General features: G+C 39.7%; 1 protein-coding gene across 2 annotated transcripts in view; it reads left to right on the top strand.

Moving 5' to 3' along the window:
- The window catches only part of MUSK (muscle associated receptor tyrosine kinase), a 210,533-nt gene that overhangs the window by 143,068 nt on the left and 41,253 nt on the right, over positions 1–26,212 (top strand). Inside the window, exons 7-9 of one of the 2 annotated variants that reach the window (XM_056806214.1) lie at positions 9,879–10,038; positions 13,185–13,191; positions 23,332–23,598. In XM_056806214.1, coding sequence (XP_056662192.1) covers positions 9,879–10,038; positions 13,185–13,191; positions 23,332–23,598 — 434 coding nt within the window. Of the gene's footprint in view, positions 1–9,878; positions 10,039–13,184; positions 13,192–23,331; positions 23,599–26,212 lie in introns of those variants that run through there. The other variant, XM_056806213.1, reaches the window with a different exon arrangement.

Here is a 26,212-nt window from a genome sequence, read left to right as displayed (position 1 = left end):
TTTTACCCCAATGTTTTCTTCCAGGACTTTTGACCTACCTCCTCCATCATTTTGGTTAGTTTCTCTGTATGCTTTATAAGCTTTTCTTCTTTCACAAAAGTCACAACTCCCCACAAATCAATTCAATGCTCTAGGAAAGAGCCAACAAATGCTGAAAAATCAGGGTGGGGGAAGGATTGCCTCCAGGCTCCTGCATGTTGCAATTCTGTTTACTCATCCCAGCATGGCCTTTTCTTCCACACTTAGTGTCCAGATCTCAGCCTAGCCAAGGCAGCTGGGACCGAGGAGGGAAGGGAGTGGAAGAATTGTGAAGGAGGCTGCCCAGCAGGGTGTGCCCCTCAGAAGGCTTTCCAGGAAGGGCAATCCCCACTCTGGCTTTTGTGCACCCACGCTGCTTTCCATAATAACGAAGAGTTTCATAAAGCGGATAAAACAAGCTAAACTCCCAGGGTCCCTGAAGGAGGAAGAATGGGCAAAAAGGGAGAGGTAGAATGGAGTAAAGTCCAGAGGGTCACAAAATGGGTCAATGCAGGACTTTTATTTAAGGATGTTTTCTCCAGCCAGGACAGGAAATCAGATTCTGGAACTGCCCTGTCTAATGAAGGACTTCTGGTCACATCATTTCAATAATAGCTCCTCTTTGGTTATTCGTTACTCACAGGTGTGAGTACTCCTACACTTTGACAACCCCCTCCCTTTTCAACTGATGTTTGAAAATCTCCTCTCCCCACTTCTTAGGTGAACTCTCTTCCCTGTGCACTATGGCAAGGCATTAAAAGAACCAAACTCTACTCTCAAAGCAAATAACTCCTATACTAGGAAGAAATGAATACCAGTAGGAGTGGAGCCCAAGGGTCTGAGTCTGTAGATGTTATGTTCTTCAAATTATCAAGGTCATTTTCAATTCTAATCCTCTTTGCCAAAGGGTTATATAAAGTCTTTCACGGCAGACAGGCAGGCAGGCAGGCAGGAAGGAAGGAATAGTTGCAGTCACAAACTATTTCACTATTCTGTATGGGATTGAGCACTGGGGTTTTAGGATGAGCAATTGACCAACTTCTCTAGGCTTCAGTTTCCTCATCTGTAAAACAGGGAGATAGAAACAAACTTTATTGTTCTTTAGCCATTTTTCAGTCATGTCCAACTCTTCATGTATTCTTGGCAAAGATATTGGACTAGTTTGTCATATGCTTCTCCAATTCATTTTACAGATGAGGAAGCTGAGGAAAAACAAAGTTAAATGACTTGCCCAGAGTCAAATAGCTAGTAGTATCTAAGGCCAGATTTAAACTCAGGAAGATGGGCTTTCCTCACTCTGCCCACCCTGCCACCTAACTGCCCGTAGGAAATTACTCCTAAATGTGGGGAGCCACTGAAGCTTCTTAAACAGATCAAAGGTATGTTCAGACCTGAATTTTAGGAATATCAGTTTAACAACTGTGTAAAGACAGATTAAGGAAGAAAGAGACTGAATGCAGAGAAAGCACTTAGGAAACCACTTTAGGCTCTCTGACTTTCCATAGCTATAGACCAAGAAAGTTATATACTAGCAACCCCAAGCTTTCAGGAAGTCAGACCTCAGGTTTCTTATAGCCTAGTTTTTGTCCGTTTTTTCCCCCAAATATCTATGCAATCAGTTAAATGAACCTTCCTAAAAAAACAACTTAATATAGTAATCTAACACATTACATATTAATAGATAGCATTAATACTATATAATGTTACCTAGTAACATTATATAGTATTAAATTATAAATATATTAATATATTCTGTATTGATATAGTCTTATCATTCCTTTTTATATGTTAAGAAAACTGCAGCAAGGAGAGATGAAATGACTTGCCTAGGGTCACATAGCTAGTAAGTATGTGAGGCTGGAATTGAACTGAGGTCTTCCTGTATGAATCGAATAATAATGAAAAATGACAAGTAATAAAAAATTTAAAGAATGCAATTTTAGTTCAAGACTACTGGATTAGATTATCCCTTTGGATTTTCTACCCTTAAAATTTTATAATTCTTTGTTAGAATAGAGAGATGTTATATTTAATCAGGATTTGGGCTTCTTTGGGCTGCTAATTCAAGCCCAAACCTAGTAAGCCAAGGTACTGCTAAGAAAGGAGATAGAACAGCTTCTGGACTCCAAATGCTAAAATAGGAATTAGGCAGACAAACAGTAAATCTCCTCCAGGAAAGAAGTAGAGAGTACATCCAAAGTCCTTCTGGTCAGAGACAGTTAGTTATTCTTACAGCCAAGTTTTACAGTGGGTAAAGCTACCCAGGACCAAAAGAAAACTGAGTTGTATGAGCCAATATTGCCTCAAAGTACAAAAAACTCAACTTATTACAAATATCTACCTACTGGTAAGGAAGTAGCCCCAGCTATAGCATACTCGGTTTCCCACTTGTAGCATTTCCCCATTTCATTGAGAAGCACATAGTGGAGTGCCCACATCTGATCCTGCCTGGTGGGAGTAGTGAAGGAGAGGGTCAAAGACCTGAGGCAAGGAACAGCCAATGAATCATTCTAGGCCCCAGTTGAAGCTGGCCACCTTATCTCCTGAAGTCTCAAAGGCATAGAGGCTCCAAAAGACATAAACACCCCTTTTCTCACCTATGTTGATCATGCTGTGAAACCAATCCATAAACTAAACTTTTGGACATCTGTGGCCAACACACACTAACCTATATAGGTGCAACAGACTACAGGAATTCCAGATGGCAAATACCAGTAGAGTTTAACAAATCCTGTGCCTTCTGTTGAGTTTTCTTTCATCTTTCCTGAGCAGTTGTGTTTATGGATCATCTCTGAGTGAAAAATATTCTTATTCTCACAATATGGAGGAAAATGGATTATAATATTCTCATAAATTTAAAGCTCTAAGGGATTTCAGTAGACATCAAATTCATCCACTTTATTTTGGATGAAGAAATTAAGATCATAGAAGTTGTCAATTGCATGTTAGCAAAGAGCATGTTTTGAACTTGAACTCGGGTCTTTTTCCACCAAACCCAGATCTCTTCTCATTGTCTTACCATGCTTCTTATGACCAACCTAGCTTAAGACTAAGTCATAGGTTCATATTGAAAGAAAATCAAAGAAAAAACCATTTCTCTCTCGAGCAGCACAAATTATTATAATTCCTATCTAAAATATTTGAATAGTTTTGGTTTTATATGACTATTCTCTCACAACAAAAACCAACATGGAAGCATGTTTTGCATAATAATACAATATACAATGAGAAAACAATATGATAATGTATTACCCAGATCCAATTGCAGAGGGAGGCCCCCAGTATCTTAGGGGCCTATCAAGAAAAAAGGGAGACATTTGAATCTTATGTTTGGAAAATGTATGTTGAAAATTATTATTATGTGTAAGTGGGAAAATAAAATTTTAAATATAATATTTGAGCCATTTCAATGAAAGTTCAGAGGAAAAATCATCCCCCAGCTCCTAGCAATCTGCCTGCCATTCCCAGTATTCTCATTTTCCCTCATGGATTCATTTTTTTTAAACCCTTACCTTCCGTCTTGGAGTCAATACTGTGTATTGGCTCCAAAGCAGAAGAGTGGTAAGGGCTAGGCAATGGGGGTCAAGTGACTTGCCCAGGGTCACACAGTTGGGAAGTGTCTGAGGCCAGATTTGAACCTAGGACCTCCCATCTCTAGGCCTGGCTCTCAATCCACAGGGCTACCCAGCTGCCCACCCCCCACCCCCATGGATTCATGACGAGTTTTAATTCACTCTCTGTTTCCCTACTGCTTCTATGACTTTGATGACAGGATTGCACTAGATAATCTCTTATGAACTTTAAGGATCTGATCCCATGACCAATGACTCCCCAAATACAAAATCTAATGATCATTTCCCTATTCTGCATCTTTCTTTAACTCTTTGCAGCATTTGACCCTGCTGACCAGCCTCATCCTTTTCTTTTCACACTGTCTGCCCTGAGAGGAGTAGACTAGAAAAAGTTCTGGATTTGGAGTCTACAGAGAACTGGATGTAGAATGAGCTTCCAGTATGTGCAAGTTTTGTGACCTGTCCAAACCTCAGTTTCCTTATTCATAAAATGGGCATAATAACTATAGTCTCTATACCTCAAAGGGTTGTTATAAGGATAAGATGAGATGAACTATGTGCAGAGCACCGCTCACATTTATAAATCTAAAACTAGCTGTGCTGCCTGGAGCAAATAACTTTCCCTCTAGCAATTAATCAGTAACCATTTATTGAGTGCTAAATAAAGGTTGGTTATTATATAGTTAGAGGAAAGGAAATAAATATTAAGTACCTACTATGTGTCATGGACTGTAGTAAGCACTTTACAAATTTATTTCATTTGATCCTCACAACTACCTGGGAGGTAGATGTTATTATGTTATTATCATCTTTATTTCACAATTAGAGAAACTGAGGCATAAAGAGTAACTTTCTCAAGATAACACAGATTGAAAGCATCTGAGGTTGGATTTGAACTCTGGTCTTCTTGACTCCAGGCCCAGAGCCCTATCCAATGTGTCAACTAGTTACATATAAGTATGAGAGGAAGCCTATCACAGCAGAAAGAGAGCTGAAGTTCTATGATCAAGTTCTTCCAGACTAGCTGTATGAACCTGGGCAAATCCTTGAACTTCTCAGTGTCTCAGAAAAATTCCTAAGACAATAAATTGCATAAAAGTTACAGCTTAATTAGAAAAGGAAGTTTCCTTGTCTAGGATTTCCCTGTATCAACATAATCACCGGTCCAAGTTTTCTTCCCATTCTGTCCTTATTCTTCTCCTGCCTTTGACCCTTCTTCCCCTGTCTCCTGGATTCCTTTCGTCTACCTCGGGTTCTATCCTGTCATTGGACCCAAGATGGCCTTTCTTGCCAAATGGATCTGTTTAAAAACTCTGTTTAATTGTGGGGTTCCTGTGTAGCCAATTGGTGTGTTCTTTTTCAGGAGGTGGGAACTATACATGTTCATTTTCAGTCACTTTAATCCTTACATATTTTAGCTCAGATGCAGAGACCGTAAAAGAGCTGAGCAAAAAAAAAATGGAGTTGTCTATAAAAGTTTTGGGGGAAGCTTAGAAAAAAATGATTTCTTTTCAACACAAAGTGAATCTCAAATTATACCCTAAATGAAACCTATAATGACAGCAGCACCAAATATTAGAGGTCCACAAGAACACTGGTCAACAAGTGAGCTCTTTTAAAAACTCAAATTGTGGGGCAGTTAGTTAGAGTGCCAGGCCTGGAATCAGGAGAATCTGGTTTCAAATCTGGCCCCAGACTCTTCCTAGTTGTGCAACCCTGGACAAGTCACTTAACCCCAAATGCCTAGCCCATGCCACTCTTCTGCTTTAGAACTGATGCTTAGTACTGATTCTAAAACAGAAGGTAAGAGTTTTTTAAAAATGCAAATTAGAATTTTCCATCTTCTCTAGGTTGCTTTACCCCCTCTTTCCCTCCTATCTAATCTCCATATTCTGAGTGGTTGGCTTCTGTAACAATCTATGAGACAACATTAACTCCATCATTCATATGATGATAAATTGATGGAATAAGGAGAGACTTCTGGATTGAGAGTCTAGAGAACTGGATGTCTAGTGATCTTCCAGCATGTACAGATTTTGTAACCTATCTAAACCTCAATTTCCTTATCCACAAAATGGGCATAATAACTAAAGGAGAAGGTGGTACTAGAGCTGAAAGCCTTGAAGGTTGTTCCAAGAGGCAGAGTTTCTACAACTCTACAAAGGGGATAATAGCAGCATTTATCTCCCAGCATGGTTGTGAGGATCAAATGAGATAATATTTGTAAGGTGATTTACAGTGCTTGGCACATAGTAGACACCATATAAATTTTTGTGCCCTTTCCATAGCAACTTAGAAGAGCAAAGAGTCTCTGAATTAGAAAGGAATTTAGAGAACCCTCTAATTCTACTGATGAAGAAGTAGTAGCTAGAAAGGTTAAGTTCTTTGCCTGAAGTCACATAGCTCGTGTCAATCAACCTTCTAAATTGGGTTTCTGGACTCAATCTAGTAAAAGAGTTTTATTCTTTTTGATATTCAGTGAAATTCAGAAGATACTTAAATAATAGCTGAGAGCAAAGCCCTCTGATGGGTATAACAGTTAAATTAGTTTCTTTACTAAAAGTATTATATTTTTAGAGGTTTATTATAGACTATTAGAAATCAAAAGATACAAATCAATAAGCCATGTTTCTAGAGCTGCTAAGCCCATTCAATTTCACTTACTCTACATCTTGAGAGATACGTGTGCTTAAAAGCAGAAGCAGAGAGACCCAAGTAGGCAGTACAGTCAGTTGAAATACAAATTTTGTTCTCGGCCCAGGTGGGGATCTCAGGTGAGATTATAGAGCATTCTGGGAAGTGCCAAGGACTTCTGGGGATTGAAGTCTGGGGTTCAAATCTCCATTTTTACATTGGTGATGGGGGAGATGTAAAATTAGAATAAGAAATCAATGTCACCCTTTTGCAGAAACTGGATAGATGGAAGAAACATGGGAGATTTTTCTCCTGTAGAAACTTTGATGTCATCATCACCAAGTCTAGGTCTTAAATGGCCCTAAGTTCATTACCCAAACAGAATAATGAATTGAAAAAGTTAGCAGCTAACTCCTCTTTATTGAACAAAAATACTCTCATCTATTCTCCCTTTTCCCTCTGTCATTTATTACTGGACACTAATAGAGGAAACAACAGTTTAGAACACAAAGATTGAGATCTCAGCATTTATAACAAAAAACAGAGTTTGTCTTCTCAAAAAAGCAAGTGTTTACATCACCTCCCCCCTCTGAAAGTTACTAAGAAACCCAAATGGGAAGAAAATCTTGTGCATGTGGATAGGGGGGAGGGAGAGATTTGTTAAGCAACAAATCAAGTCAAGCAAAACTCAGCAAACAGACTAGAGAAAGCCAACAATTACAACTAGTGCATCTAATGCTATTTCCTATTGTATGGGTGCCCCCACACAAATACCTTATCAATTCATTTCAATAACATTAGTTGACCTAATGGATTGGGGTGGGGGTAGGGGAACCAAGTTCTGTGATGCCTCAATTTATTCCAGGGACTTTCCCAGATGAAGTTGTTGCAGCTACCCATCACCTAATAAATAGCTGCTCCCACCCAGCTATAGCAAGGAAGTTGCTTTTTTTTTAATTGATCTTTTTATTCTGACACTTCCTCACCAGTCACAAAGCAAGGTCCCTGCAAGTGGTTGACATAGCTGATCATCCAGTTATTCTAGGCTTCTGTTGGTAATCTATGGCACCCATGCCAGAGGGGGCCTGAGGGCTGCCATTTGGGCACTCAGGCTCCAAAAGGTTCACCACCTCTGTTCTACATCAATCTCCCTGGATTAGGCTATGGTTAACCAGGACCTGGTTGCTTTAAGAAAAAAAAAATACCCAGACATAATATCCTCAATTCACTACTTTACTTTGCCTGGGGAGATCTAGCCTAAACACATCCCTTTGAAGGTTCCTTCCTGAAATGACAGGAGCCCAATATGGAGGGGACAGGAAAGGATTTTTTTTGTGTTGTTTTTTTTTAGGTCATTTAAAATGTTAAGCGGTCAGTCGGGATGAACAGTGGAAAAAGAAAAACAAACTCTAACCATAACTAACAGCCTTCAGTGCATGAGTCACTCACAGAATAGACCCAGAACCATTTGAAACATAAGGAAAAGCATTTAAGAGAACTCTCCCTAGCAGGCTATGGGCTTCTGTAACCTCTTGCACTTGGGTGAGGGGCACCTATTTCAGCACCTGGATGGGGTCCAAGAGATTACAGGTCTGAGCAAGGAGGAAATTGCTTCTTGTTCTTCTAAGGTCTGGTTTCAGGACTCTTGGGGAAAGGTACAAGGGAAGGATTGAGTTAACTGTGAGCTGAGTGAGCTTAGGAAAAGGTCAGGGGATTCCTATCTATTCTCTGCTAAAGAGTCAGGGCCCATTTCCAGAATTCCAGTAGCATTAAGAGTGAGTGTTATTCATGTGACATTATTAGGCATTTGTTTCTAATTTAAAGGCTAGCATAAAAGTTTTTATCTGGATGGCTTGTGTGTGGAGATTTTCCTTTTTTCTATAAATATCACCCCTAAAGAATCTAGCAACTATAGTCACTCCAAAAAGCATTGTCATATTGGTTTAATGGAGGAGAAGGGAAGCTATATCTGTAGACTAGAAGACAGGTCCAAGTCCTGGCCAGAATGCTTATTATATGTGATGTTGAGCACATTATTTAATCTTCTATGCCTTAGTTTTCTCACCTAAAGATGGAAATAATGTGTAATAATGCTACCTATCTGACAAAGTTGTTGGGAAGAATTTTCTTGTCTTCTTTTTAAAACCCTTACCTTAGAATCAATATGTCTTAGAATCAATATGAAGTATTGGTTCCAAGGCAGAAGAGAAGTAAAGGCTAAACAAGTGGGGATAAGAGACTTGCACCTAGAAAGCATCTGAAATCAGGTTTGAACTCCGGACCTCCCATCTCTAGGACTGGCTCTTAAACCACTGAACCACTTGGCTGCCCCATGAAGAATTTTCCTAAGATTATAGACCTAGAGTTGAAAAGAATTGGAGGAGAATCTAGTTTTCCCCCCATTTACCCAGAGGACGTCTGAGATTGGTTTTAGCACACATGAAAATTCTTCCTGAAGGTTAATAGCATGCCCACGAGCACACAGGTAATCAGCTAGCGTTAGATAGCATTTTGTAAACTGCCAGGTTCTTGGTGACCCATGAAAGACTACAGCTACAGATAGGAGCTGCTATAACTTTTCATAGTTCATATCATGGAGTAAAAATTGGAGTCCAGATAAATATAATCACCTAAATTCAACCCAACCCCCATCTGTATGACTGTTAAAGAAGGTTTTTGGTTTTTTTGCTCAGCACTGCCAATACCACACAATGACTGGGGAAAATGTCCAAATATTTAACCTGGCATTGGCAATCTCCCCAGATAACAGTAAACTCACACTGGTCCTTAGAGCAAAAGCTGAGTTTTGTGATTTGCACTAAGAGTGGCGTGAAGAATTGGAGACTAAAAAAATAAAAATTCAAAAGATAAGTAAAGCCTCCCAGATGAAATCCTGTTACTCACTTAACTACTGACAGGACTTGCTGGTGGCCCACTGGGTGATTTTGGCCAAAGTGGGAGGAAAGTGTATCAGATCTTTAGCCTTGGGTCTCAGCGTCATGGATCAGAATTTTTCTCATGTAGACCAACATTTTCAGCGTTGTTGGCTTATCCTCAGACCAACCCTCCAAACCTTCCCCAACGACCAAGAAAAAAGGAAGAAAGACTTTTTTTTTTTTCCCAAGGGTTTGGAGGAAATGAGGAAGAGGACAAAGAACAAAAGAGAGAGGAGAGGGAAGAGGTGTAGGAAAGATGAATAAAGAGGAAGAGATTAAAGTAAGAAGTAAAGGAAAGACTAACAATATCCATAAAAGTTTGATGATTACAAACAGTAGAATTTAAAAACAATAGGTGGTGGCAGCTGGGTTCTAGGTTGCTCAGTGGGTTAGAGAGCCAGGCTAGGAGTTAGAAAGGGGGGGGGGGAGCTGGGTGGTAGCTGGGTGGCTCAGTGGATTTTTGTCAAATTCAGCATAACAAAAAAAAATGAAACTTTTTTTAAAAATGTAACATTTAAAAAAAGACAAGAGCCTTGTTTGGTCAGTGATATTGGCATCATTCTCCCTAAAATCTGTTAGTCTAAGTCACTTGCCCAGAGAGAGACTGCCGGCCTAGACTGGGGCCTTCTGGGTCCCCAGGCCAGCTCAGTGCAGCAATGCAGTATATTTTTAATTTATTGACCTACTTCTTTTTTCTCCTGTCTGCTTTCCTTGCCAGGTGTCTGCCGGGTCCATTCTAGAAAGTGTGAAAGACCGAGTGATTGATTCCCAGCTACAGCTGCTGATCACCAAGCCTGGCCTGTTCACTTGCATCGCCACCAACAAGCACGGGGAGAAATTCAGCACCGTGAAGGCTGCAGCCACCATCAGCATATCAGGTATGCCTGGCAGCTCAGGCTTGCACATTCCCATTTGACAGTCATCCAGGGGCCGGAGAGGAGGGGAGAGAGGGCTCTGCTGGGTGATCTCTGGTCCTAGGATGAGTTCCCTTTCCCTGCTCCCCATCCTAGCTCTTCCGCCTGTCACTGGGGGGCCCTGGGTGTGGCCCTGTCCAAGGATCGGCCCCAGAAGAATCTGTGTAGGGCCTTCTACAATAAAGGAAAGTGCTCTGATGGCCTTCATTCCACTTCAGAGCCTTACCTGGTCCTGTGTTGTAGAAACAGTCCAGGGATCCAGAGGGAAGAAGACATTGCAATGCAGGTGTTCACTGCAGGGTTGTCTGCTTGGCCGAGGGCCAGAGGGTCCAGAGAGCATCGAATCCAGAGGTTCTTAACCTTTTGGGGAGTCTTGGACCCCTGCTGCAGTCTCTCCTTTTCAGAACGAGGTTTATGAATGCATAAAATAAAATGCACATGGTAAGGGGGAGCAGCTAATTAGCACAGTGGATAGAGTGCCAGACCTGGAGTCCTGGGTTCAAATTTGGACACAGATAGTGTGTGACTTTGGGGAAGTCACTTTACCCTGTTTGCCTCAGTTTATTCATCTGTAAAATCATACAGTGGTGAAGAACAGCTGGAAAAGGAAATGGCCAACCACTCCAGTATCTTTGCCAAGAAAACCCTAAATGGGGTCATGATGAGTCAGACATGACTGAAATAATTGAACAACAAGAAAAAGAAAAACTTTTTTTGAACCCCGAGCCTCCAAAATGAGAAGTATGATCAAGTATGAGAAGTATGATGAAGGAAGTTGCTCTGGAGAACAAAGGGGAACATTAATTTTTTTAGAATGGTTACTCCAGTGCAGCTTTCCATTCTCAGGGAAGTATTGAGTGTTGTTGGTTTTTTTTTTAATTCAAGCCATTTAGACCTCCCTGAGGGGCAACTTCTCACTCCATAGTCAAGCAGCAGAGAAACAGTCTAAAAGCCAAACTTTCCTTTCAAATGAGATCAAATTGATAAAATGCTTTACAAAATTTTTAAACACTGCCTCATCACCGATGTAATAAGTGTGTAATTTGTCATACTTCGCTCTGGAAAAGGCAGTGACTTAGTGTGCACCCCTGGGCAAATGTGGAGATCCTTTACTATCTGATCACTATCTGATGAGCAAAATGCTGGGTGCCTCAGAGGGATGGGCTTTTGTTGGAAAATGGTCCCTATGCCTAAGATCATTTTTCCAAAGTAATAATGTACGGTAGATATCAAGGCAATGTTGAAAAGGCCTAATGAAGATTTGACAAAGCCTTCTGTCTAGATTTCTGTGTTCACTTTTCATATTCACTCTGGTATAAAAATGAGATGAGAAAGCTAAAAGCATGAGATGCTTGAGGAAACATTTCTGACTGGATTTTTATTGAAAAAAAATTTTTTTTTGAGTGTTTGGATGCCAACAACAATAATCAAAATAAAACAACTCACTTCTCACCAGGCATTTTCTTCCTGGTTTCCCAAATCCCGGTGTATTGCCCGAGGGAAATCAGAGCCACATGTTCCTAACACATTCCCATTTGCTGTAACTCATCAAAAGGTTCTTTCATAAGACTGGCTTGGAGTGTGAGAACCTGGAGGAACAGCCTCTTGAATCCCTTTGAACCAGGAAGCTGCTTTCCTCACCCTAACCCCCTCTTCCCTAAACCCCAGCCCCGAAAGGCTCAAGTTGCATCCTAAATTTGGAACCAGGTCAATGTGAAGGGGATATTTGACAAAAAATAAAATGTTCTCCTTGTCCTCAGGGGAACCACTGGGCAGTCTGATGGAAATACAGTGGGTCTCTGGAAGAAGACAGCCTAACTTGGGAGAAAGGGTACTGGACCACAGATCAAGAGACCTGGGTTCTAATCTACTTCCGTTACATAGTAACTATGGGACTTTGGACAAGTCTATGTCCGTCTTTTATCTGTAAAATGAGGCTTTGTTTAGATTAAGAATTTTAACATGGATTCCTGGATAAAGTACCCATAAACTTGAATGGAGAAAAAAACACTACATCTTTATTTTCACTAAATTCTAACCGAAAAGAAACATTTCCTTCACTTATTTAAAAACATTTTTCTGAGAAGGGATCCACAGCACAAAAGAAGTTAGTCCCTGGTTTAACGCTATTTGCTGACCCAGCCAAGTTAAAATGTTGTGATTTTATGAAGACATTCCAAGTTCTCTGTACTGGGGATAGTCCTGGAATAGGGGCTATCAGAATAATAGACTCAGTGATAGGGGGGAGAATACTTTCTTATTATTCATTCATTCCCAGAGAATCACAGACCCTGCCCCAAATCATTCAATACTTTTTTTCTTCCTGATCTGATATCTGCAACACAAAGCAGTTTCTATGGTTATAACCAACCTCAAATAAATACAGGAAGCAGCTTGATGATATAATGGAAAAGTGCTGCGTTCAAAAGATCTGCGTTCAAAACCAGCCTCATTTAATCTCTCTCTCTGCTTTAGTTTCTTTAACCATAAGCTGCAGAATAACAGCACCGACCTTCCACAGTTGAGAGGATCAAATGAGACAGTAATTGAAAACTTCTTAATAGTCACTTAATAAAGATGCTTGCACATTGTCTTCCTTCCTTCCATCCCTTCCCTATCCTATTCTCCTCTCACCTCACACACATACACATTTAACCTGCCAGTCCTATACTATCCACAATTTTTGGATAGACTCCATGGATTTGAATCTCATATGAATAAATTGAAATGCCAAATGCCTTTGAGGTGGGTATTTTCTCCCTTATGAAAGATTTCTTTAAAAAAAATTTATAACTGTATTTCAATTTAATTGGTTTCCTTTTAAACCATATATATTTTATGTTATGCATTTAAACTCATACTGAGATAAGGTCCACTGGTTTTACCAGATTGTCAAAGAAATCCATTGAATACAAGAGATTAAGCAATCACCAGTCTTATTTTGAAGACACCCCCCCCCCAAAGCAATCTAATTTAAATGGGCAACAGAAAATTGTGCTGGATTTGGAAAGAAAAGGGCATGATTTCCTTAGCTCCTCCACTTACTACAAATGTGACTTTGGGTAAGTCACTCAAAATTTCTGGGCTAGAGGAGGAGCTTGCAGGAGCAGAATGGAGGTTGGACACCTCCTGGATCTCTCACTAGCTCATGCATTCCACCCACACCCTATCATGTGCTTCTCCCCAGCCATCCCTGTCCCAGGGAAGCCGTTATATATCTTCTTTCTGTCTAAAGGCCAGATCCCACCCTACACCTATCCTGACCAGCATGACTGAGCAGAAGGTCGCTGAACCCCTTCTGCAGATGAATCCCAATCCTCTACCTCATCAACCTGCAGGCCAGAAGTTAATGGAGACTACTGTTGAATTGGCAACTAGGCAGCACAGTGGATAGACAGCCAATCCTGAAGTGAGGAAGACTCCTCTTCTGAGTTCAAATCTGGACCCTTAAACTCGTTAGCTGTGTGTCCCTGGGCAAGTCACTGCATCTTGTTTGCTTCAGTTTCCTCATCTATAAAATGATCGGAAGAAGGAAATGGCAAACCATTCCAGTGTCTTTGCCAAGAAAACCTCAAAGAAAGTTGGAAAAGAATGAAACAACTTAAAACAACAAAAACAAATCTATTGAAAGAGCAGTGATTTCTAAAGGCATGTGTATATAAAGAACTTGTTTCTTACCAACAGCAATACTTTGGACTTCACCAGAACTTTCCATGAAATAATGACTGATTACTTATACAAAGATGATTATGAATTGGACTGCTTTGGTTTCTTTTAGATGAAATTAGCACATTGATTTGAAAGAAAATGGTTTTTGTAGGAAAGGCAATTGTGGGTTTAGAAAATAAGCCAAAGCAGACAGCCAGGTGGCCCTGTGGATAGAGAGCCAGGCCTAGAGATGGGAAGTCTTGGGTTCAAATGTGGTCTCAGACACTTTCTAGCTGTGTGATAATAGGCAAGTCACTTAGCCTCAACTGCCTAACTCTTACCGTGCTTCAACCTTGGAATGGACAGAAAGTAAGAGTTTTTAGGCCAAACATAACATTTGTCAAATTTATGTTGCAGGCAGGAATTGTCTCTCCCCATCCCATACCTTGCCCCCATCAAATCAATAGGACCTCTATATTTGTACTTTTTGTTTGCTGAACAACTGCATAGTTGGGCCTCGGACTAAATTTTCAGAGCAGGCTACTTATTTATTTAATTTATGGTAAAGAGTTCTTTGAGAACAAACCCATTTTTATATTTAGAAGGTCATGGGAGGTTTTCATAGTTTTGTAAATCTGTTGATTCTACATTTTACATTTATTTCTTCAGTATTTAAGGCTGTTTATTTAATGCACAAATCATTGCATTACTTAAAGAAATCGCTGGTAAAAAAAAAAATCTTTAGGCCTCAGTTTCCCATCTGTAAAAAGAGACAGATTGGACTTCCCAGTTATCTTCAAGATCCAAATCTATGCATCACCTAAGCTCCAAAGAGGAAATAGCTAACTGCTAATTTTATATTTCAAATATGAAATATTGAGAAAGATGTTAATTGCCTATTTCAACAGTTAGGTATCAAAAGCAGACTTTGCTCATTTAAAAAAAATCATCAAATAGTTTTCCTCTAGTGAAGTAACAAAGCAAAGCATACTTTACTGACTTTTTCAGAGAAACTCAAAGAAATTCCAAATTATAGTTTTGTTTATTTGCTTATTTTTACATGAAAGAACCTGTTTAGAACTTGTTTAGGTTCTGGCATGAGTAAAGGGAAATATTGCAAAGGAAATTGCTCTGAAAATCCTGAGGGAACATTAATTTGTTAGAGTGGTGACTTCTGAATAGCTTTTCATTCTGAGGAATTAATGAGCATCTTTAAATTAAGGGCATTTGCAAATTCCTGAAAGGCAGTTGCTCATCACTCCATGGTAAAACAAAAAGGAAATGGAATGCAGCCCCTAGAAAGGCAGAGAATAGAAACAACCCTTTAGATATAGAGAATGACCTTGTCCAGCACCCAACTATTCTCTATGATTTAAAAAAAAATCTTAGTTTTTTTTTATTTGTTTTCTTTTCCATAAATTTCCTTCTACTTCTTAGAAATACCTAAAATTCCTCTACAGGCTTGGTGACAAGGAAATGAAGAACTGTCAGCAGAACAGCAAGATGGTATCATGAATAGAAATCTGGCCTCAGTGTCAGGAAAACCTCCTCTAACCCATACTGGTTGTGTGACCCTAGTCAAGTCACCTAACCTATCATTTTGCCAAGCAATGTTTTAGGACTCTTAAGGTGAAGAGTAGATACTAATCTGCATCAACAAAGGAAATTCCTAACCAGAAATTCTCTTTTGCTTATTCAGTGGTTTCAGTAACATCCACTTTTTCATGAACCTAATTGGATTTTTCTTGGCAAAGATAACTTGAGTAGTATTGCCATTTCTTTCCCCAGTGTGTTTATAGATGAGGACACTAAGGCAAGCAAAGTGAAATGACTTGCTTGGGGTAACACAGCTGATAATTGTCTGAGGCAGAGATTTGAACTCAGAAAGATGAGTCTTCTTGACTTCAGGCCCAGCACTCTATCTACAGTGACACCTACCTGTCTGTGTCCCTATGAGAATGAAATTATAGATCTGGTAAGAGAGTGAAGTGGAAAGATGGAGAGGGTGAGAGAGGACAAAAGCTAGTAAATAAATTAGCAAATAAAATTGGTCAAAAATCAGTAGATAAAATTAGTAAAAATAGAGAAAGCAAGAGAGACAGACAGACAGACAAGGGAAGTAAGATGCATGTTTGTGGGAAGGAAGTTGGTAGCAATAGATCTAGCACTTCTTCAATTCAATTGATTCAACTCCACAAATGCCTATTATATGCTAGGCATTGGTGACACGGAAGGAAGGAAGGAAGGAAGGAAGGAAGGAAGGAAGGAAGGAAGGAAGGAAGGAAGGAAGGAAGGAAGGAAGGAAGGAAGGAAGGAAGGAAGGAAGGAAGGAAGGAAGGAAGGAAGGAAGGAAGGAAGGAAGGAAGGATAGAAAATAGATTTTTGTCATCAAAATGCTTACATTCAGTGGTTGCTTCACACTTGGCCCAGTAATGCACCCAGAGTCTTAAGAAGCTCTGAAGTCTTGGGGGCAGCTTGGTGGCTCAGTGGATTGAAAGCCAGGTCCTAGGTTCAAATATGGCCTCAGACACCTACCTAGCTGTGTGACCATGGGCAAGTCACTAAACCCCCATTGCCTGGCCCTTACCACTCTCCTACCTTGGAACCAATACCCAGTATTGATTCTAAGATGGAAGGTAAGGGTTTAAAAAAAAAAAAGAAGATCTGAAGTCTTCAGAAGCTCTGAAGGAGAGTGCTGCTCATGCTAGAGAAGTAACTTCCCTAGGGAGAAAGAATGCTATGGGATTGTAAAGGGTGAATATTATGGTTGAGACTGAAAAAAATCTAAATTTAAATGGTCGCCAAAGGAAATCCCAAATAATAAAATACCCAAGTCAGCTGCCAAATTTGTATGGTGATTTAATTACAACAGGAGGAAGAAAATATTAGAGGGAGAGAAGGAAAGGAGTTTTAACTCAGAACCACTCTGGCTCAGGCTGAGTCAAAGTGGGTGTTAAGGCTTTAGAAAGCCAAGGCAAAGAAAGGTGACAGTCCTTATCACTCACATGACGGGTCTAAAGGGAAGCTGTTTGCTGGGCTCCTCCAAGCTCAAGCTCCAGGATCTAACTGAACTCTAACCCTCTCCACAAGAAGTCACGAGAACTCCAGAGGCTGTTCTCTACCTTACTCCCTGCATCTCACATGTTACAATGGTGGCTCAAGCCTGACCTAGGACCGCCCAGAGGTCTGTCCTTTTTTTTTTTTTTTGCAGTCTGTTGAAGGCCATTTTCTCAGATAATTAAATCTTGAGTTTAATGCAGACCTTCCTAATCTTATTAAACTAAGAAGGGAGGAAAAATGTAGTTTCCAAGACCTGATTCTGTTATTCCAAGTATCTCTATTGCTATTGAACAGGAAATAGCTAAATCAGATCTTCTAAAGAATGGTCTGATTAGTGTGGAATAGTTTTGAAATTCACAGGATATAGTACTGCTGATGTTTACAACTCTGGGTACAATAACTACAGTTACCTTCTCCTTGTTTGTTTTTCCCCTTCCAATGACCATCACAACTTTGTTGGAAAAAAACCTAGCTGTGGGGAAGATAAGAAGAAATTAATTCCACCTACAAAATCAGTACTTTCTAATAACACCAATCTAGATATCCAATGATAACTATCAGTTCATCAAGAATTTGGATGCCTAGGGGGCAGCTGGGTATCTCAGTGGATTGAGAGCCAGGCCTAGAGATGGGAGGTCCAAGGTTCAAATTTGGCCTCAGATACTTCCCAGCTGTGTGACCCTGGGCAAGTCACTTGACCCCCATTGCCTAGCCCTTACCATTCTTCTGCCTTGGAACCAATGCACAGTATTGATTCCAAAACAGAACAATAAAGGTTTAAAAAAAAAAAAAGAATTTGGATGCCTGGGATCCTCTCACTTGCTCCTTTTCCTTCAAACTCACTTGTCTACCTTGGGGCAAGTTTTAGAAAGATCTATGTACAGAAACTAACAGGGATCTTAGGGGCCATCTAGTACAACATCTCATTTTACAGATAAACTGAGACCCAAGGAAATAAAATGACTGTCCTGAGAATAAAAAGGTTACAAGCAGCAACATTTTGAATCTAGGTTTTTTTATTTCAGAGCCACTACAATTTCCACTATACCACATCTTCCAGTAATTTGCAGCCAAAATCTCTCAAAAGGTTAAAAATGATCTAGAGTTAACATGACATTTCCCCACTCACTAATTCTTTTTTTCTTTTCCTTCTTCATCTGGTGGCTGCCTGTGGCACCTTCCTTTCCTGTTCACATAGCATGGAGGTAAGAAGACTGCTTAATTACATTATTATTCTTTGGATGACAAGGGACTTTAAAAATGTTTTTTGTTTCTGTTCTCTTTCATAATTTCAGTCCTGAATATGAATAAAGGAAGTAGGTGAAAAGTCATAAGACAACTATGAATTTAATACAGTAGGATCATATTTAGTTTCTACCCTCCCATTCATTTATTGGCACCTTCTGTGTGCATAGCATGTTAAGTGCAGCCAAGACTTTACCCAATGATTTCTTATCTACTATGAACTTGCAATCCATTTTTGTAGGCAAGGATATTAAATTCCACTGTTGTTACTTTGATACATCCATGATCTCTATATGAACCAATGGAGAACTCAAAATGGGGAGATCTGGTATGGATTCTTAGCTCTAACTCTCAACAATAGTGTAATTCTGGGCAAGTCACGCAGTCTCCAAGCCTGGTTTCTATACTTGTAAAATGAGAATTATATTACTATCATTGTCTACCTCACAAAATTGTTATGAGAGAAAAGAAAAAATGCTTTTGTATTTTTAATTAAAGAACCAAGCACAATTTTATTCAAAAAGATATAAATGTCACCAAAGGGTTATTATAAAATAGAGATTTGATATATTTAGACCCAATGAAATCATTCTGACATGCATATCCTTTTCTCAAAAATATAGCCTTCACACCAAAAACAGCTTTTCCTCCTCTAAAAACCCATTTTTTATTCTTTTTAAAAACCCTTCCCTTCTGTCTTAGAATCAATACTATGCATTGGTTCCAAGGCAGAAGAGCAGTAAGGGTTGGGCGATGGGGATTAAGTTCCTTGCACAGGGTCACACAGCTAGGAAGTGTCCCTGTTTTAGATTTTCTCCTTCCTGTCATACTATTTTTAAATGAAAGCTTCCCCCCCCTTATCATTACAGTTTTCAAATGCCTCCCCTAACCTTGTATGCTTTAAGGCTTATTTCTAAATAAGGTCTTTTTATCTTGTCAGTATGGGTAGTCTTCTCATCCTGTACCATTCTTGTTCATATTTCCTCAACGGTGCGTCTCCTGGATGTCTTAGAGGCATATGAAATAGTATTTCACAGGTTCCAAGGTAGTGCTTGGGCTGTCCATATGTTAATAACAAAATGAGGTTAACAACAAGGTGACAATAGCAAGCTGTCAAAAAGGCAGTATCAGATTAAGAGCCAAATGAGTGTCAGCAGCAGTAAATTCTCTGAGCCCTTGTCTCTTCCAGCTGTGGAGGTAAATGTAAAGTCTTGGATGAAAAGGATTTCGAGGGAGACAGGCCAGAACAGGAAGCATTGTTCTATAGAATTTCACAGAAATCAAGGGAGTCATCTGTTATAATGGAAAGATGAAGAGACAATCCAAGATCCATGGGATACCTCTGAAAATATAGAAGTGTGCATTCAGGGAAATCAGTGCTGATTTGGTGTTCCTTGCTACACAACCACTAAATGGGAGGGATGGGAAAAGAGAAAAGTGAGATAAAAGGGAATGGCAGATAGGAAACCCTTCTAACTCTGGTGGACAACATTTAAAGAGTGAGGAAAGAAAAGCTAACCACTAGTTCCACTGACCATTCCAAAATAACAAGCATGCTGTGAACTGATCTCTGTGACCTCCCTTCAACTGGTGGAATGAGCAACAAGGACAGCTGTTGTGTGTGCTGCTCTCTGGCTCCCTGGCAGAGACCACTGAGTTTCACAGAGAAGAGACACTTTGATTGGGCAAGGATTTGGCTTCTTCTCACTTGCAAATGACAACTGTGGAAATCAATGAGAATGCTTTCTGTCCAAATCCTGTCTGAGAGCTAATAGAACATTAACCTCAGAGTATAAGGATAGGGATGAAAGAAGAAGTGCTGGGAAATGACACCAAGTGACCCTTTACGGATATTGATTATTGAGTTTCCCTTAGACAGCCAGGGAGACTGGAGGCTGAAGGTCTCTTCAGATAGAAGGCTAGGGAAGAAGGGCAAGTAAACCTGTTAGTGGGAGAGGGAGGCAGCTCAGGCAACTAGGAAGGACATCTGAGATTATAGCCTTGTAACAAGAGGCTTGCTTCCTGACTCCTTTCACAAGCCCTGTGGAACTAAACCAAGCACAGTGTTGCAAGAAGTTCCACAGAGCCGAGGAATTGGAGAGTGGTTTGGCCACATGCCGTGGGCTTGTATAGCCAGCAACTAGAACCAAAAGAAGCCAAAGCACCCCCAAGTCATTTTTGGAAAGTTGTCCCAGAGATGTCCTTATGATTAAGGAAAGACAACACATCACATGGAATGTGGACAAGGGGTAACTTGATCCTCCAAAGCAGAGCTGGCCCACTCTGATACCTTAGGTAAATTCCCTCATTTCTCTCTGACTCGGTATCTTCACTTTAAAATGAAGATGGTGACATTCATGCTTTTGTCCTTTATTATCCCCCTTCCTGGGCATATGCCATCATGGCAGGAGAGTAGCCTAAGTCAGTGACATATGAATGTCACTTTCTGAATATTTAGCATTAGTAAGTTTGTGCTACCAAGTTTCCTGCTCCAGAACTACATAGTCCCAATAGTGAGGCACAGAATCTAGAAGGCAGGAGGACGGTGCAGGCTACCTAATCTGACCTGAATAAGTACTCCTTCTACCAAATCCCATCAAGGTATTGACCAATCTCAGGCTGAGGACCACCAACAAGGGGATACCCACTCATTCCCAAGGCAGCTCATTCCATTTCAGTATAGAGAGCTTAAAAGAAAACAAGGCTAGCCTTACTGGAAATCAAATCTGCTTCTCTGATAAATGTAGTCACTTGCCTATATGACAATCCATGTCATAATGCTGACCCATGACACTAGCTGTCCCTCAGAGCTAAAATGTTCTCCTTAATCCAATCAAACTACTGACCATCCTGCTTTCTTTTCATTCCCAGCTAAAATCTCACTTCTTTCAAGAAGCTTCCCTCAACCTCTCTTAATTTCAGTGCCTCTCTGCTGTTTATTTTGTCCTATTTATCCTGTATATCACTTGGATATCACAATATATATTCATTTGCATGTTGTCTCCCCCATAAGATTGTAAGCTCCAGGGGGGTGGAGACACTTTTTTGCCTCACTTTGTATCTCCAGAGCTTACCATAGTGCCTGGGACATAGTAGGTACTTAATAAGTGTTTGTTTTTTAATTGAATGTTGAACTTACAATCCATAAAACCCCTAGATGGTTTTTAGAGAACTATTGTCTTAGTCAGACTCTCCCCATCCTCTACTTGCAAACTTCTTTTGGTTTTAAACCCAAGAACAGAACTTTACTTTAATCCCTCCCTGGATTTCACCTAATTTGATTCAGTCCACCGTTCAAATACGTTAGTTTCTTTTTGGGTCCTGGCTCTACCGTCTAATATGTTAGTTCAGCTTCTCAGTTTCCTAACATCTGCAAATTTGACTGGCATGCATATATACATATTTATATACTTTCATTCAAGTCAGGGAGAAAAATGGTGAACTGAGCTGGGCCAAGGACGGATCTCTGGGTCAGTGACTAGAGATAGCTCTCTAATTACACTTCAATCCATTAATGAGTATTCTTTGGCTCTGGTCATTCAATAGTACCAAATTTACCAAACTATAATATAATTTAGTCTATTGCTCTTCACCTTACCCAAAATATAACATTATTATATAACACTATATATACATATAACATTATTATAACAAAATATAACACTATTAAAGGTTTTGCTGAAATATAACTGCTTTATACTTTCAGCATTCCTCTTATCTAATAATCTAGTAAACCTAACCAAAAAGGAAATGAGGTTACTCTGGCATCATTATTCCTTGAGTAAACCAGGCTGACTCAATATTTACTGCTTCTTTTCTAAATGCCTACTATGATTCCCTTTATAATGTTTCCTAGAAATCCTGCCAGCTATAGAAGTAAGTTCATTTGTTGGTTATTTGCAGGTTTCTCTTCCTTTAAAAAAAGGAGGGGAGAACATTTTTCTCTCGTCCAGTTCTGTGGCTCTTCTGCCTTTTTTCCAAAATCTGTCAAAGATCACCAACAGCTGCTCAGCAATAGCATCTGCCAGTTCTTTCAATAATTTAGGATACGATTCATCTGGGCCTGGTGACTTGAACTCCTTGAGAGCAGCAAGATGTCAACTGCCTGTCTTCTTATTTATCTTTAGTGAACTCAACAAATATAGCAACAGACCATCTTACTGAGTTATGTTAAATTATGTTAAATTAAAATTCTTTAGCCTGGTATGTAAGAACTATCACAATCTGGCACCACTCTTCCTTTTAAGCCTACCTCATCCTTCTCTCCACATACATACTAAATGCTGCAGCCAATCTGTACTACTCATTGTCCCCCATAGACTTCTGCTGTTTTTCCATCTCTGTAAATTTTTCTGCTCTCTGGAATATCTTCCCCCTCTTCCCCATTTCCAGCTCTTAAAATTCTACCCATTCTTTAAAGCTCAATTTAAAATCACATCTACTTCAAGAAGTTTTCCCTAATTTCTCCAACTAATAAAGATCTTTTCATATCACTTGGCATTTCCCTCATTCAATTATCATATATTATTTTGCATTATAATTATTTTACATGTAAAAAAACCCCTACTAGATGTTAAGGCAAGCTAGGTGGTGCAGGTGATAGCTGTTTGATCCTGGGCAAGTCACTTAAACCTGTTTACCTCAGTTCCTCATCTGTAAAATGAGTTGGAGAAAAAAATGGAGGAAATGGCAGACCACTCTTGTATCTTTGCCAATAAACCTCACAGAGTTGGATACAAATAAGCAACAACAACAAAAAAAAGATGGAAAACTACAGAATGGCAAGAACTATCTCTCATTTAAATTTTGTTTTTCTCCTTTTCCCCTCCAACACTCAAGTCTTATCATGGTATTTTGTACACAACAGGGAAAGGAACTGGATCTAGAAAGAACTTCCTTTACTAATTCAAGTCTATACACCTTGGCAACAAATAGCCTTCAGAGTAACTGAGTGTTTGAGTAACTTGCTGGAACTATACAACCAAGATGTATCAGGACTTGAACCCAGGTCAAATCTCTATGGAAGCCAAGTATGTTGAAATATACGTATCAGGTATTGAAAAATCAAGTTTATGCACCCTTGGAAGAGAATATTGTCATGTAACAAATACTTACTTGAAAGAAAGTCCAATCTTGTGTTTAAAATGGAAGCTTGGGATAAACACAATAAGTAGATTATGGCACTGCTGGTTTTTTGCTCTCCAATTTTTCTCCTATTTCTAGGATATATATTTGGAACAAAATAGTCTGAATGCCTAGAAGTAGCATGTGCTTGGGAACTTTATTCATTACTTTTTTTTTCAGTAAACTGCCCCAAGAAGATCCAGGCTACTGCAGTACCTACAGAGGGGAGGTTTGTGGTGCTGTCTTGGCAAAGGATGCCCTTGTTTTCTACAACTCCTCCTATCAGGACTCAGGGGATGCTCAAGAGCTTCTTGTTCAAACCATCTGGAGTGACTTGAAGGCACTGAGTCCACTCTGCCAGCCAGCTATGGAGTCCCTGCTCTGTAACCACATCTTCCAGGGGTGCAACCCTGCTAGATTTATGCCAACTCCTAAACCTTTATGCAGGTAAGAGATACCCAAATCCTTGGTATGTGCATATACATATTTACTAGAAGAAATAAATGAGAGGTGACATTTCATAACAGTAGAAGAGATTATGAGCAAGAATGAAACAATGCTTGGCTTTTTGTGTTTGGAACAAAGTATATTTGACCCCATAAATGTGACCCCAAGTAATAAAGCCTTCTATTTTAACCATAGCTGGTGCTGATTGGCAGTAGAAGGAAAGGAATAAAAGAACTTACTACACTGTTAAATCAGAACAATAATATTATGTTGATGTTACTTTATTTGACAGAGGTGGGGAGAAGAGTCTAGACCTATGATTTCATCTATGTAATGATCTCCCAGTGTGGAATATCCTTTCCCTGTAGGAGACTATCAGCCACTCTTCTGCACCTTCTTAGAGAATTACTTGGGGGGAGGTACTGTGAGGTTAAATGATTTTATATAATATATTATGTCAGAGGAAGGAAGGAAGGAAGGAAGGAAGGAAGGAAGGAAGGAAGGAAGGAAGGAAGGAAGGAAGGAAGGGAGGAAGGGAGGGAGGAAGGAAGGGAGGGAGGGAGGAAGGGAGGGAGGAAGAAAGGAAGGAAGGAAGGAAGGAAGGGAGGAAGGGAGGGAGGGAGGAAGGAAGGAAGGGAGGAAGGAAGGAAGGGAGGGAGGGAGGGAGGAAGGAAAGAAGGAAGGCTCAGCATTTTTATTGAGATTTTTCCCTTTTTTGAATATAATTACCCAATATTCCTGTGTCATTGTTCTCATTTTAGAATTAGAAGTAACATCAAGAAAATTATACAGCCCTCTTTCTAAGTCCACTTTGGGGCAGTGGTTAAAGCACTGAATGTGAAGCCAGGGGACCTGGATTTGAATCCTCACTCTAACAATCACTGCGTGTGTTACCTCTTAGCTTACTTCATCACTTACGAAATAACTCCTAATTTCATTGTGATTTAAAATCTACTATTCTAACTAGGCAATATATATTCTTTGCTCAAGTCTGCAAATGATAGCATTCAATCTGGCACATCCTTCTCTTCAAATCCCCAGCCCCACTTTAATGTTTTCTTTGTGGTCAGAGCGGCAAGAAGCATAACCTATCTGTTAATTGCCCACATTTGCCAGACATTATACATTTCCCCAAATAGAGTTTATTTAATGACTTCATCCAACCAGCTCTTCTGAGGTCTAACACCTTATAATCATCCCTAACCAGAGAATTCCCTGCACATAATAAATAGAAGGTGTAACCAGCAAAGGAAGGTGAAGACAGCTACTCCCCAACCTTGTCATCAGCACTCTATTATAATCCATAATCACTGTTGCTTTGGATGCTGGGATAGTTATCACACTTATAAAGTGACTCCAAGGCCTTTAACCAATTCTGCTATCCTTGGATCAAATTACAAGCCATAGCACTCAACAATACTGACACCTGTTTGACACAAATAACTCGTTAAGCTATAAAGAGGTTTTAAAAACAATCATTTATATGAACTTAACTTGAAACAAAGCCAATCAGGCATTCTTTAAAACTATTGACATTTTCAATGGAACATCCATAAACAATTATTCAATAAATGATATCAGTTACTTTCTCTGTGTTCCCCTTCCATTTCCTTTACATCTGTCTACTCACTGCATGTTTATAGATTCTTTATTTTTTTTCTTTTAAAAAGACATTCAGGAGCAGTCAAGTGGCTCAGTGGATAGAGAGCTAAGCCCAGAGATAGGAGGCCCTGGATTCAAATCTGGCCGTAGACCCTTCCTAGCTGTGTGACCCTGGGCAAGTCACTTAATTCCAATTGTCTAGCTCTTATAATTCTTTTGCCTTGGAAATTATACTGTAAGATTTAAATCAATAGCCAATAACTTCAAGTATTATATTTTATGAGATTTATTAATAATCACTTGAAGTAGAAGGAAAAAAAAGAACAAAGTACAAAACTTAAATATGATCACATAAGTAAACTTCTCCTGCCTGGCTCTCCCCCAACCTCCACAAAATGCATTTCCTGGGCAAAGAGAGCAAGAGGGTGGGGCTACACAAAGCTTATATCCTCCCTATGTTAGCATGTAAGGGGAGAAGGATCTTGGGAAGCTGGGCTTTAGAGTCCTGGGGAGCAAATTCTAATTATACGATACCTAGCATTAATTCTAAGACAAAGTAAGTTTTTGTTTGTTTGTTTTTAAACCATGCAAAGCACCATGGCTTAGTGGATACAGTCAGGGAAACCTGAGTTCAAAACATGCCTTTGACACATAGTAGGTATATGACCCTAGGTAGATCATTTAATTTTCAATCATTTAATCTCTCAATGCCACTGGCTGTTTTCTAGGGCTGTAATTTATAGATTCGATGATCTACCTTGGTGGATCACTGATCTAAACCCAAACAGCAAAAATTAAGATAACATCATTTATGTACATACTAGTCTTCTGCTATTACTTTCTGAATTTGGGGCAATGACTCATTCATCTCCCTCACATTTGTCAATCTTATTGGAACCATACGCATTCTATCAGACAAGATACTATGGCTTTTAAAATGTGCTTTGAACTAAAATGAACTGCATTCCCCCAGCCTGCCCCAGGGGCCCCACCCCTTCCTTCCTGGCATGTG

The sequence above is a fragment of the Monodelphis domestica genome, chromosome 7 (genome assembly GCF_027887165.1).
Source record: "Monodelphis domestica isolate mMonDom1 chromosome 7, mMonDom1.pri, whole genome shotgun sequence".
Lineage (NCBI taxonomy): Eukaryota > Metazoa > Chordata > Mammalia > Didelphimorphia > Didelphidae > Monodelphis > Monodelphis domestica.
The sequence above is the reverse complement of the archived record's forward strand: the minus strand, read 5'-3'. Positions and strand labels throughout refer to the sequence as shown.